Source organism: Erythranthe guttata, chromosome 3 (assembly GCF_056151865.1).
Source record: "Erythranthe guttata isolate IM_541 chromosome 3, IM_541, whole genome shotgun sequence".
Classification (NCBI taxonomy): Eukaryota; Viridiplantae; Streptophyta; class Magnoliopsida; order Lamiales; family Phrymaceae; genus Erythranthe; species Erythranthe guttata.
In genome coordinates, this window is record NC_142535.1 from 11089198 (window position 1) to 11103254 (window position 14057).

The 14057-nt window shown below is 35.2% G+C and overlaps 1 protein-coding gene and 1 pseudogene across 2 annotated transcripts; one reads left to right on the forward strand and one right to left on the reverse strand.

Moving 5' to 3' along the window:
* Nucleotides 1–555: 555 nt before the first annotated feature.
* Nucleotides 556–6118, reverse strand: LOC105961552 (cysteine-rich receptor-like protein kinase 29). 2 transcript variants are annotated; one of them, XM_088815515.1, is made up of 7 exons: nucleotides 5216–6118; nucleotides 2324–2455; nucleotides 2109–2230; nucleotides 1823–2033; nucleotides 1474–1711; nucleotides 1208–1358; nucleotides 556–1110 (listed from the first exon to the last, which is right to left on the reverse strand). In XM_088815515.1, the coding sequence occupies exons 1-7, from the start codon at nucleotides 6027–6029 to the stop codon at nucleotides 778–780; spliced, it is 2001 nt and encodes a 666-aa protein (XP_088671641.1). In that variant the 5' UTR covers nucleotides 6030–6118; the 3' UTR covers nucleotides 556–777. The 2 variants fall into 2 exon arrangements, with proteins under 2 accessions (XP_088671641.1, XP_088671640.1); XM_088815514.1 differs by having other exon boundaries at nucleotides 2324–2457; nucleotides 5224–6066.
* Nucleotides 6119–9072: 2954 nt separating this feature from the next.
* LOC105975200 (uncharacterized) lies at nucleotides 9073–13039 on the forward strand (annotated as a pseudogene).
* The last annotated feature ends 1018 nt before the right edge of the window (nucleotides 13040–14057 follow it).

The following is a 14057-nucleotide window of genomic DNA, read 5'->3' on the forward strand; positions in this document are numbered from 1 at the left end:
GTCATTGTTATTTTAATAAGGACATTTGCCCCTGCCCCTAGTAAAATATAATTTCATGCACTTAAAACTAGGGTTGGAATTGGGTTGAGTTGATCGATTATCATCCTAAAAACCGACCCATACGACTAACCAATTTTGCTTAAATTTGAAAACTGTTGCCGACCCAACCTTTGTGGGTCGGTTGATGGTTGGCAACCAAATATTTAGTTCCGGAATGGGTGGGTTGATGGGTTATACCCACCAGCTAGTTCACTTAAAAAAAATTCAAATTTTCGAGTAAAAGTACACACATTATGGGTAATGCCACTTCCCAATCGTCATTTATCAGTTCAAATAATTAATAGCAATTTGAAAAAAAAATATAATTAAGAAATTCAAAGTAATTAAGAAAACACATCTTTTATTTTATATTTTTTAATAAAATTTTAATAATTTAGTTGGTTGACTGATAATTATCGGTCAATCAATTATCGGTCAACCAACTTTGATAATATCAGAAACCACCAACCGATCCATTATAGTTGGGTTGGTTAAAATTTTCGACCCGATCCAATGTGTCGGTTAAAAAATTATTATCCGTCTAAAAATATGATCGATAATGAATCGGTTCGTGGATAAAAACAAACTCAGCCCCAACCCCAGCCCCAGCCCCAGCCCTACTGAAAACTGATATATAGGAAAAATAACTAGTCTAACACGCATTTGCTCATAACATCATGCACACAAGCATGAAAAAATAAATGATACAACAATGAATAAATACCTATTTTCTTCATACTATACTATAGAAGAGCTAGAAAACTCAGAAGATTGAGCTAGTAGGCTTTGTGATGGAGTGCCGGACTCGAATTGATTTGAATTAAACTCATCGTGAGGGAATGACGCTCCTGAAAAGTAAAATCCGGGCTCCTTTGGAATAGGTAGCGTTATCGTGGAACTATTGAGCATTACAACAACTGAAGCCATTGTTGGTCTGTCAGCCGCCTCTTGTTGAACACACAACAAAGCAATGTGAATACATCTCATCGTATCTGGTTGGGGCCCACAAGTTTCCCTCAAATTCGGATCAATCATATTCGCAGTCGTCCCCTCCCGCCAACTTCTCCAAGCCTAGTGAAAAGAAAAAAAATATCATTTGTTAATATAATATTTGTGTTCAGATTAGAGACACTGGCTTAAGTAATTTCTCACAAGTATGAGTACTTACACAACTCAAAAGATCTCCTAACTTCTCTCCATTTTGGGTAAATATTTTTCTCTGGCCAGTTATTATCTCCAGAACTATGACACCGAAGCTAAATACGTCTGACTTGACGGAGAAGAGACCGTAACTTGCGTACTCTGGTGCCATATATCCACTGCAATATATATTCGTACCATGATTACTAATTGAGAAGTATACGGTGTCTGAACAAATTAAAGAGCGTATTCCTCGAATATATATAATGTATAAAGGCTTAAGGTAAGACTTACTAGGTTCCAACGATTCTGTTGGTATTTTGCATAGTTGCTTCTGGCAAGACTAATTTTGCCATACCAAAATCTGCAATTTTAGGATTCATATTTTCATCAAGAAGGACATTGCTTGCCTTGAGATCACGATGAATAATCATGAGCCTGGAATCTTCATGCAAATATAGAACTCCCTTAGCGATGCCTATTATACTTCTATATCGACTATCCCAATCCAATCTCGAGGACTTGGTCCGATCTACATGTCGAATAATCAAGGTATATGTCATTAGTTATTGCGTATGATGGTACTTCCATGCAGTAGTAAAATAAAATAAAAAATCGATAAAAATAAAAAGTAATATTTTACCAAATAAAATTTGGTCTAGACTTCCATTCGGGACGAACTCATATATAAGAAGACGTTCAATTCCTTGAATGGAGAAACCCAAAAGCCGAACCAAATTCCTATGTTGGAGCTTAGCTAGTAACAAGACCTCGTTCTTGAATTCAAGATCACCTTGACCCGAATCCTTCGACAATCTTTTCACTGCTATTTCTTGCCCATTTACCAGTTTTCCCTGAGATTAATCATAACTCGTTTAAAAAAAAGAAAAATATTTTATTTACTCATAATAGTGATGTTCAATGTATACCATATAAACTGCTCCGAAGCCACCTTGGCCAAGTTTGTTATCATCGGAGAAATTATTTGTTGCTGCTTTGATTTTTCCAAAATCATGTTGTATGGATTCAGTGGAACTGATCTCACCGGAAACTTCACCGGTAAAAGAGAATAATAATTCAGTTTAGTAAATTTGGAAAGAAAAGCCAAAACATGAAAAATGTGGAGATGAAAAAATAAACTTACAGTCAGGATTGATCAATTCGGTTGTCTTGCGTTTCATTCTCTTCCTGACAAAGATGCCAACACCAAGAACCAGAAATACGAAGGCAACAACGGAAACAACAATGATAATGATAATATTGTTATTCTTTTTGCCTGCAAAATTAAGTGAAAAAGAATATAATTTGTCAATTCCTCATTGTAATAGATCCAAGCAATATGGTTTCATTTTGGAAGAGTTCTATGACATATGTTTCATTTTGAATTGTAATAAACTCGAACAGGTGCAGTGCTTCATAGATCACATCACTCACACCTAGGTGCCACTTCCAATTCCGATTCCAAGATTTTTGGAATCTGAAAATCCATTCACTTCCAAAAATTTCGGAAATTCCGAAAACCACACAACTTTTGAAAATTTCGGGTTTTAATTTAAATTCCATTTAATTTAAAAAAAAATAAGAAGACCGATCGACTTTTATAAATATCAATAACATGAATTTTACCAATGACTAATTATTTCACGGATAAAGATATAGCTCAAAAATAAAGAAACAAAACATGAAATGAGAAAGAAAACAAATATAAGAACTAGTATCACGATTTTGTATAAATACTGAATGTTGAAAGTAGCAAAACATATTTTAGATATATTTAATTAATTTTCACTATGTAAAATAAGTATATATAGTAGCAACATAAACTGGAAATTTGAAATATTTTCAGAAATCAAACGTTTCGAAATTGTACATATATTTTCAAGGGCTAAATACACTTTACACCCCTAAAGCATACCCTCTGTTACACTTACCCCCTAAAGTATTATTTGTAGCACTTACACCCCAAGCACAATTTAGTTTTTATTTTAAATTCTAATACCTTAAAAAAATATTGAAAGGAAGGAACTAAAAGAATAATTAAATTAACAACTAAAAATATCTGTTGAAAAATGCAATATTAAAAAATTTAAAAATATAATCTTGTGTTGGTCAAAATGTTCAATAAATAACATCTAATTGTTGTTGGACCAATTAATCGAATATATTGATATCGATAAATTTTAAGAAATGAATACATAACTAATAGTAATTTTGTGTATTTAAATCTATTTTAGTTCATTAGTTTCTTAAAACATATTTTCATTTGTTATTATATATATAATGTATATTACTTTTTAATTGTTTTTTTAATAATTAATTTTTAGTTACTTTTTCATTTTTTCAGGATCCCATAATTATTATATTGTTATGTTTATTATTTTTTAAATTTTAAAATATAAAATAATTGATGTTGAGGGGGTAAGTGTTACAAATGATACTTGAAGGGATAAGTGTTACGTAGGCAATTAGGGCTGAGACTAGGTTGGGTCGGTCGATTACCAGTCTAAAAACCGATCCATCCCACAAACCAATTTTGCTCAAATTTGAAAGTCGTTGCCTACCCAATCTTTGTAAGTCGATTGATGGTTGGCAACCTAATATTTGGTTTTGAAATGGGTCGATTGATGAGTTATACCCGCCATCTAGTTCACTTAAAAAAATATCAAATTTTAGAGTAAAATTATGCACATTTTGCATACTGCTACCACGGGATCATCATTTATCAGTTTAAAATAATTAATAGCAAATTGACAAAAAATACATAATTAAGATATTAGAAGTAATTAAGAAAACATACCCTTTATTTTATAATTTTTAATACAATTTTAATGATATATCGGTCAACCAACTTTTGATAATATTATAAACCATCAACCGACCCATATAGATGGGTTGATTGAAATATTCCACTCGATCTAATGGACCGGTTAAAATATTATTATCCACCTAAAAATATGATCGGTAATAGATCGGTTGATCTCAGCCTATAAGCAATACTCCAAGGGTGCAACATGTATTTAACCCAATTTTCGATTCCACAAATATTCGGAAAAGATATGGAAATCGACCCAAAATTGCAATTCGTTCCTACTGGGCCACTTGCATCCCTTACCCATGCCAGCAATGATGAGCTGGATCCCACGCGCCTATGCTCAAGGCACCCTTTTCGATGATTTTTTTTTTTCTTTTTTGATATTCTAAATTAGTACTATTAATTAACTACTATTAAGACCATGGTTATCGAATCGGAAAATATCGGCGTTTCGTTTTCCTTCGTGTATCGTATTGTACGATATATATATATATATATATATATATATATATATATATATATATATATATATATATAATAAAAATACTATAAAAAGGTAAAATTTAATATTTTAAAGTCAAACCACTCATTCCTAATTTATTAAAAAAAAATAATCTATCATAAAATATATCATAAAATAGGACAGAAGTCATAACTGCTCATAAAAATAACATCAATAAAGTTCAAATTTTGATCTTGTAACTTCAATTATTTTCATCCACCAATTTCAAACAAGTGTTTTCATCCTCATGTTCAACAATCTCTTCAACTTCATCAACTCCAACTTTGGTATTTTTTTTTTTTATTTTCTTTTATCAATATAAAACTATGCGTGTAAATTTCTTGGATCTATTATATGTAAAAAAATATTAAATAATATTGAAATTCGTTTTCAGGCCCTGATAATGTGAATATTTCGTTTTCTTCTTTTTTCTTTTATTTTTTAAATTTTTAATTTTTTTTAATTTTTTTAAAATTTTTTTTAACATTTTGACTAATATCGTAAATATCGTATTGTATCGTGATACGGCGATACGATACGATATCTCGCGATTTTTAACGGTATTTATGCATAGCCGATACATATTATGAGTTGTATCGTTTTGATTGGAACCGTACCGTCTCGCAATATATATTGCGGTATCTCGCTACTATGATTAAGACCAATAATTAGGGGTTGGTTTTATATTCCCAATCTAAATACTTCAACTCAACTGTAGTTACCTGGTGGCGGTGGAGGCGGCACCAACGACAGCACCCCAGGAGGCGGCGCCGCCGCCGCAGAAGGCGGCGTCGAAGCCGGCACAAGTGGCTCTTGAAGCCTCGTAATATTGTAAAATTGCTGAGTCTCATAACGATAAATGCAGCTGGGTGTATAGACTCTGATCCCCGTCGAATCATTAATATATCCCTCTATAAATCCGGCGGCCTCCACCAAGCACCTAGTGCAATTCTCCGGCGACAAATCCGGCGTGCACTGCAACAGTGTAAAAATTCCCTGACCATCCGGCCCCGTCGTATTCCCCGCCGCCGCCTTCCTCAGAGATCCGCCGTCCGCCGCACGCGCGCGAACGTCGTCCAACAGCTCTTCCCGGGCAGCCCTGAACCGGACCGGGCTCGTCGAATTAGCCCTGCTATACAAAATCCTGCAGGGGAGGGTCGCGAGAGTTCCGAATAAATTATTGTTCGAGTAGCGAACCATACAGAATTCGGACCACATAATCGCCCCGAACTGATTCGGACAGTTGACGAGGATCGTTTGCGACACGATGTTAACGCAGCCCTGGCACTGGTTGAGCTGGACGTCGCCTCTGCAGAGGGCGTCGACGTTGGCTCGGCCGACGGAGGCGCTGTAGAAGCCGCCGGCGTTCATGTTTGAGGAGAGAGAGCGGAGAACGCCGTTTAGATCCGCACGGTACAGGCTCTCTGTTGTGTAGTTTCCGTTTGTTGAACAAATGAACTCCTCGAATTGCGAAACTGCCATTGGGATCATCATCTGAATAATTAAAATTAAGGGCAGCCATTTCTTGAAGCTCATGATTCCTGTTTGTGGTCGGAATTTCTATCCAAGCGTTGTGTATATAATATGCAGCGCGTCAAGAGTCAAAAGACAATCCGTGTTGAAATTAATCAGTTATTATTGGGTAAATTACAAACACCCCTAAAGTATGGTTAAATTACAAAACCCCCCTCTTGTTTTGATAATTACATCTACCCCTCAACTATGATTTTTACATCTACCCCTCAACTATAATCATCTAGATTTCGTGAAATGTGCTCTAATCGTTTTGTGTAAAAATACAGTTTATAATGCACACAAACTGATATATACAAGTTAAAAATCACATATTATGATCATCTTGCTTCATAATGTAGAGTTTGAATGGGATAAAACGGGTGCAAAAGTGATAATATTCCATATAATCTCGAAGATTCTACTAAATTTGAAGAGTTGAGGGGTGGTTGTAATTATCCAAACAAGAGAGGTGTTTTTGTAATTTGACCATACCTCAGGGGGTTTTTGTAATTAATCAATTATTATTAGGTTGGCGGCTTGGAATAAATAGAGCCGTTCAAACATGGTGTTCATTAATCAAGAAGTCTATTGGCGAACGATATTAAAATATTGGCAGCTTCTATATATTATCGACTCCAGTCTTATTCATCAATATTAAATTAATATTGGCACCTTCTAGTATCGACTCCAATCCCTTTTCAGTTTTTTTCTATTTATTAAATGACCAACGTTATATTTGTCGGTCAACTCTGAAGTCTCATTCATCGGTAATTCACGTGGTGTACTGTTTACCTAGGGGTGGGTTTCATACGAAACCCCTCGAAATACTACAAATATTGATATTTTGCTATTATGAAATTTATTATTATTATTATTCTATAAAAAAATTCGGTATATTCAAAATTTAGTAACATAGGATATGGTAATGATAATTACCAATTTAGGTTATATATTAGGGAAAATGAGGAATAACATTCTCACTAGGTAAAATAATATATTATTGGGCTCAAATTTATAATTGATCATTTGTAAACAAATGCATATAATATTTTCTGAATTGTATAGCCCCGATCCTTAAGTTAATGTCTATTATGCCATTTTTGTCATATGTTTCTCCTTCTTTCTCTTTCTTCTCCTTATTTTTCTCTTACCCCTCATTTTTTATTCTCCATTTATTTCTCTGGTCTCTCTCTATTTCATTTTTTCTCTTTATTTTTCTTCATTTCTTCTTATTACTTTGCATTTTCTTCTACATCTTAGTTTTTTTATCGTTGAAATCAATTCATTTTCTACTCTATGAATACCATATATCATGATTTTCATAGAAGATTAGGTTTTAATTGTCGATATTCCATTTTACAATACCATAGTATCTTAAGCTAAAAAATAATAAAGTAAATTAATGAAAAAAATATAATTGACTTCGGATAAATTATAGTTGACTTCGGAAAAATTATAGTGGACTATCCAATTTTTACAGTTGACTCTAAGAACAATATAGTTAACTACCCTTTTTTTTTATAGTTGACTCTGGGTGTAGATGACTACAATTGTTTTGTGTTTTTTGCCACAACAAAGACCCCTTCTTTGTTGTGGACTCTGATAAAACAAATTTCATTGGAAATAAATATCTACGAATCAACAAATTGTACGATCATGGATTTTTAGATCTAAAAAATCAACTTGTTTACAAACTTTGTTCTCGAGTAATCAACCATGGAAGGATTTCGAACCGTCGCACATGGTCGCCGTGAACCACCACCCAAGGTATTAAAATCGAGATCTAGATCTTAAAATCGTGTGATTTTAAGATTTTACACACTAAGAAGAAGTAAGATCGGACTAAAATCGCAGGTGTCTCAAAATTGGGTAAAATCGAGTTCCGAATCGTTAAAATCGTTAAAAACGCGATTTTAATGCGATTTCGCCGATTTTATTTTGTCTCAGTTTGGGCTAGAATTTTGAGTTTGGGCCCAAAAAACTCAATATTTAATTAAAAAAATCCGGCCCAATAGCAAGTAAATCAATACTTTTATAGGCCCAACTTGATTTTGCCCTAAAACATTCGTCAACGGGAAGAAAACATTTATCTTCTCTTAAGAGAAAACCAAACAGAGTATGTGAGTTACCAAGGGAAATGGCGGACCGTGAGGAAGGTGGCAGCAAAGGAGGCAGTGGTACAGCGGCGCAACGGCGAAGGAGACGGCGCTGCTAACTGGTGAGTGTTTTTTTCTTTTTCTTTTTTTCCTTTTTTCCTTTTTTTTTTTTTTCTTTCTTTTGCCTCTGTTTGTGGTGAGTGTTTTTTTTTCTTTTTTCTTTTTTTTTTTCTTTTTTCTTTCTCCTGTATCTGTTGGTGGTGAGTGTTTTTTTTTTCTTTTTTCTTTTTCTTTTCTTTTTTCTTTCTTCTGTCTCTGTGTTTGCAAGGCAGAGGCAAACTGTTTTTCAAATTAAATTTCGACAATTTCCCGTCTTTGTAATCAAATATTTACTTACACATTATTATTTATTTTTCAGATTCTTACTAAAATGTCGGGGGTTACTTCTAGTTCTTCAATTGTGTCTAAGAAAAAGAAGAGTAATTCGAAGAAGTCTAGTGGAAGTAGACCTGATATTGGGTGGGAGCATGGCATTGACATTGACAATAATGCGAAGAGATCTCAGTGCAAATATTGTACTAAATTTTTTTCCGGAGGTGTCTATCATTTGAAGAATCATCTTGCTGGTACAAACGAAAATGTTATTGCATGTTTAAGTGTGCCAGATGATGTGAAGACCCGTATGATTGAGAATCTAGCAACTCTTGCTGAAATTAAAGAGAAGAAAAAAAGGAAATTGTATGACACCTGGGGTTCGATGAATGAAACACACTCGAGATTCATGGATCATGCTTCAAACGGGAAAGAAAAAGCAAGTTCGTACCAAACAACTATGAATCAACTACTCAAGAAGGATTTGTGAAAAGGCGCATGCAAGCGAATAGCAAAGTGGTTTTATACGAGTGGGATCCGTTTCAACATAGTGTGAAATCCCGAGTTTGAGAGAGCATGTGAGGAGATAGCTCGACATGGTCCAGGTTTTAAGGGCCTCTTACCACGAGATTAGAAAGACTTTTTTGACTGAAGAGGTCAAGGAAATAGACAATTTCCTTGATGTCAACAAGGACGAATGGAGTAAGATTGGATGCACAATCATGTCGGATGGGTGGACTGACAGAAAGAGAAGATCGATCTGTAATTTCTTGGTTAATAGTCCTAAGGGAACTGTTTTTTTGGAGTCAATCGATACATCTTCCTTTTGCATAACAGCTGAAAAGGTGTTTGAGATGTTGGATAAAATTGTGGACAAGGTTGGGGAAGAGAATGTGGCGCAAGTGATCACTAATAATGTTGCCTCATACAATGCATCTGGATCGTTGTTGATGGAGAAAATGAAGAATTTATTTTGGATATCATGTGCAGCCCATTGCATAGACTTGATGTTGGAGAATTCGAGAAGAAGCTGCAAACTCACCGAGTAACAATTAGGAAAGATAGAAAGATCACTACATTTATTTACAATAGACCAAATCTCATCTCTTCGATGAAAAACTACACCAAAGGAACATATTTGATTCGGCCAGCTGTTACTCGGTTTGCAACTGCATATTTAACTTTGGGTTGCCTTAGTGAACATAAGGGTTCTTTAATTACAATGTTTTCTTCATCAAGCTGGAAGGGAAGCACACATGCTCGTTCGGAGAAAGGCAAGAAGGTTCAAAAGATTGTGTTGGATAATAAATTTTGGAGTAATGTTGTGACATGTCTTAGGGCTGCCTTACCACTAATCAAGGTACTACGGCTGGTGGATTCAGATGAGCAACCTGCTATGCCATTCTTGTACGAGGAAATGGATTGTGCAAAAGAAAATATCCAAAATAACTTCAACAATGTGAAATCAAGGTAAATTAATAATTTCATACAATTCTAATTAATTTATCTATTAATTTATTCGTGAAGACTTGAGTTTTCTTATTTACGTTTTTTTATGAAATTTTATAGATATGAGCCTATATGGAAGATCATGGACGAGAGGTGAATAATCAACTCCATAGGCCATTGCATGCAGCAGCCCACTATTTAAACACTAGGATTCATTATCGTCCAACTTTCAATGCTAATGATAGGGAGGTTAAAAATGGACTTTTTGATTCAATTGATAAGTTGGTAAAGGATCGGTTTGAAAGGGACACCATCATTACACTGTTAGAGTAGGTGACCAACAAGCCAACATGTGGCTGTGGTCTTTCGTATTTATTATTGTAATAAACGAACCTTTATTCGTATTAATGATAAAACACATTGGCATTCTATATCTTTGTCCCTTTGTCACAAGCATAGATATAGTCCTTACAGTTATTACAAGTACTAGTAATTGATCGTTAGGATCGTGAGATATTTACTTAAGTATTATAACTGTTAAACATGTTCCTAGTCGAAGGGTTACGCCACTAATGAGGATATCGGCCTTTCCCATTAAGACTAGCACTTAGTGTATGTGTACTGCATCTCATCAGTAAACGGTATTGTGATATCGGCATGCATAAGTGGGTGCTCGTAAGTTGACGAGTTCACTGAACTCCCTCACCCTAGAAATCTCTAAGTGGTTCCCAATAATCGAGTAGAGATATCTATGGTATAGTTGTACACCATTAGTCCTTATGACCTAGACATCACCGTGACTTCACTAGAGGACCAGCTGTATCGTGACTTGTCCCTGAGTTCCACCGAGGACCATCCCAAGGGCCAGTGTTCGTGCAGTCCGAAATCTAGTGGGAGGTCTGTGCATTGTAGTCGGGGATTCGATCGCTAGAATAGTCTTGGATGTCCTGTGTGTTCTGAAAGTTTGTAATCATTCTAAGTCTCTGGCCATAGCTGACTAAGTGATGATTAGAGAATTCGATTCTCTAAGTCATGCACGAAAGGATTACAACACTGAGAACGATCGCACCGTCATTGAACATATAAAGAGGTCTCGATGAACCAATGCCTCTAGTTCAATCGGGACATATGAATCGAAGGGACCGTACTGTACGTTAACTATATCTGAAGGTTCTTGCAGGCACTTCATTTGTATCTAGGGAATCATGACGCGTAGTTGCTAGACGCCTATCTTGATTCGTTGGGTGATTAAGGTGAAACGAGCTTCATCTTAATCGTAACTCTAAGGGACGATTTTTGACCACAAAGAGTTGTGGGCCCACGGCTAGCTTACACCTGAACCATCGAGGGTCACACTGCTCGTGCGCATGAGATCTATGAATAAACGGTCAGAGATAAAATAGTTTATCTTTGCATAATTGGAAGTCAATACGATTGAATCCAACATTCGTAATTTGGAATTACGAATGAGAATAAGAAAAGGAAAAGAATAGGCGAACGTGTTAGTGAACTTTCTAAATCGGGAAGTTTCCAAATTTAGAAAGTCCACTGAACTAGGGTTTCCACTTTTGGAAAGTTGGAAAATAAGAGATGGCACTCGTAATGACGAGGAAATTATAATGATTCCGAAAATGTAATCGTTGCAATTTTTCGGTCATTAAATTGAGAGAGACGAGCGATCAAAGGAACTGACGAGCTTAAGCTGTTGGGCCCGGTCCAACTTAAGCCCGCTAGGGTTTTATGCAAGGGACTATAAATACATGATTTATAGGCCTTGCAAACACACAACAAACCCTAACCCTAAGCGGCCGTCCAGCCCTCTCTCTCGGCCAATCTCCCGCGGCCACCTCCGCGCCGTCGCCGCTCCTCCGTCGCCGGAATCGGCCATCTCTTGGCCGATCTCTTTCGGTACTCTTTTCTTCTTTCTTTTTCTTCCGTTAATTCTAACTACTTCGTGTCTAGTGCCACGTTTTAGTAGATCGAAGCATACGAGGTGAAATCCGAGAGGAGGAAGACTATAGATCGAAGAATCGAGGAGCAACGCACGAGCCGAAGACGCACGCTGCCCCACGCGCCGCCCCGGAAGACCGCGTGTGTAACTCACGCGCCGCCGTGACCTCACGCGCCGCTGCTGCCGCTACACCGCTGCTGCCCCGATTGTACGGATTGGTTTCCGTAGCAATCTCGACGTGCTAAACGCTCCTACCTCACGCTTCAAGAGGTAAATACACGAAACCCTAGTTTCGATTCAATTATGTTTAAACTATGATTTCATGTTTGTTTCGTATGATTTTATGTGATTATGTGTAATCGTTTTAAATCATTACAAGCATGTTATTTGGTTTAAACGCGAGCATGTTAATTGATTTAAATTCGGTTAAATTATTTAGCATGTATGTTGTTTTTAATTTCGCTGGAAGCGCAAAGGTACGCAATTAATTGATTTAATTTGTCGGGCATGTACTTGTGTGTTTTAAAGTCGTTTAAATCACATTAAATTTTTGTTTTCCGCTGCGTACGCGTGCCCGAAACCCAACATACACAACTTGATGCATTCCACCACGCAAAAGGCATATTTTCTAGGGAAGATGCAAGAGCATTGTTGGAGAAAAAACATTCAGCTGATTGGTGGAATACTTATGGAGATGATGTTCCCGAACTTCAAAGTTCGCTATAAAGATACTTAGTCTGACTTGTAGTTCTTAAGGATGAGAGCGTAATTGGAGTGCATTCGAGATGGTAATTTTTTTTTTTTAAATTTTATTATAATTTATAATATTTTTATTAAACATCCTTAATTTTTATATTTACTTTATGACTTATTTATAGGTCCATACGAAGAAAAGAAACAAATTTCTTCGAAAGAAAATGAATGATTTAGTGTTCATCATGTACAATTCAAAGTTGAAAGATAAAAAGTTCCGAAATATTGAGATCGATGTCGAAGAAGTACATTCAGATGATGATTGGATTACAGAAAGAGGCGAAGGTGTTGATCCTGATGGAGATGATGTTGTTGAGATGGATGGAGATGTGGGAGGGAAAGATGACACTCATGGTTTTTTTATGATGGTGATCCTCCTGATGAGAGTGATGCTAGTGAGCAAGATGTAGATGAAGATGAAGAAGAAGAAAGGGAAAGAAGTATGGAGATGGTTGAGTAAGATGAAACTGATGATAATGAGAGTGAGAGTGATGATGGACTTGATCCTAATGTCATCCTTGAAGATTTAAGCTAGTTCATTAGATTTTAATTATGTTCAATTTATGTTAGACTATATTTAATTTTTGTTAAAACATGTTTTGTTAATGTTTGGATGTTTTATATTTGTTTGGACTTATTTTATTTGTGTTATGAGATGATTTTTAAGTAGTAAGTACTAACAGTTTATATATATCAGTGTTCTAAAAATCGGCCGAGGCGGCCGATTAATCGGTCGCCGAGGCGGAGGCGGTCCAAAACCTTTACGATTTTAGTGTAAATGTTTGAAAAATCAACTTTTTCCCTGTGAGGCGGTCTGAGGCGGTCGGAGGCGGTCAAACCTTTAAGGCGGGTCAAATTTCGGTGGCAAAAATCGGCAAAAAAACGGTCAAAAATTGGTTTTTTTTTTCCTTTTAATAAATCAAAATAAAAGTTAGGATTTTAATAAAAAAAATGAGTTTATGCTTTATTTTGTTTATGTTAATTATTATTGTTAAAGAACTAATGATGTATGCTAATAATGTATGTAAATTCAAAAAAATTGCATTTTTATTTATATTTTATAAGGATATTTATGTATTATGATCTTATTATTATTAAAATTTTATTATGTTATTAGAATATATACATGATGGAGATATAACTATGTTTAAATATTTTTTATCTATGTTTTGAGTATTTATAAATAATATTTACAAAAATATTATATTAAATTTTAAAAATCGATTTATTTCCGATTTATCACCGATTTATCACCGTCGCACCGATTAATCGTGAGTCGGTCCCTGACCGCCTCCGACCCGATTACCGTTTTTTACAACCTTGATATATATATATATATATATATATATATATATATATATATATATATATATATATATATATATATATATATATATATATATATATATATATATATATTAAATATAA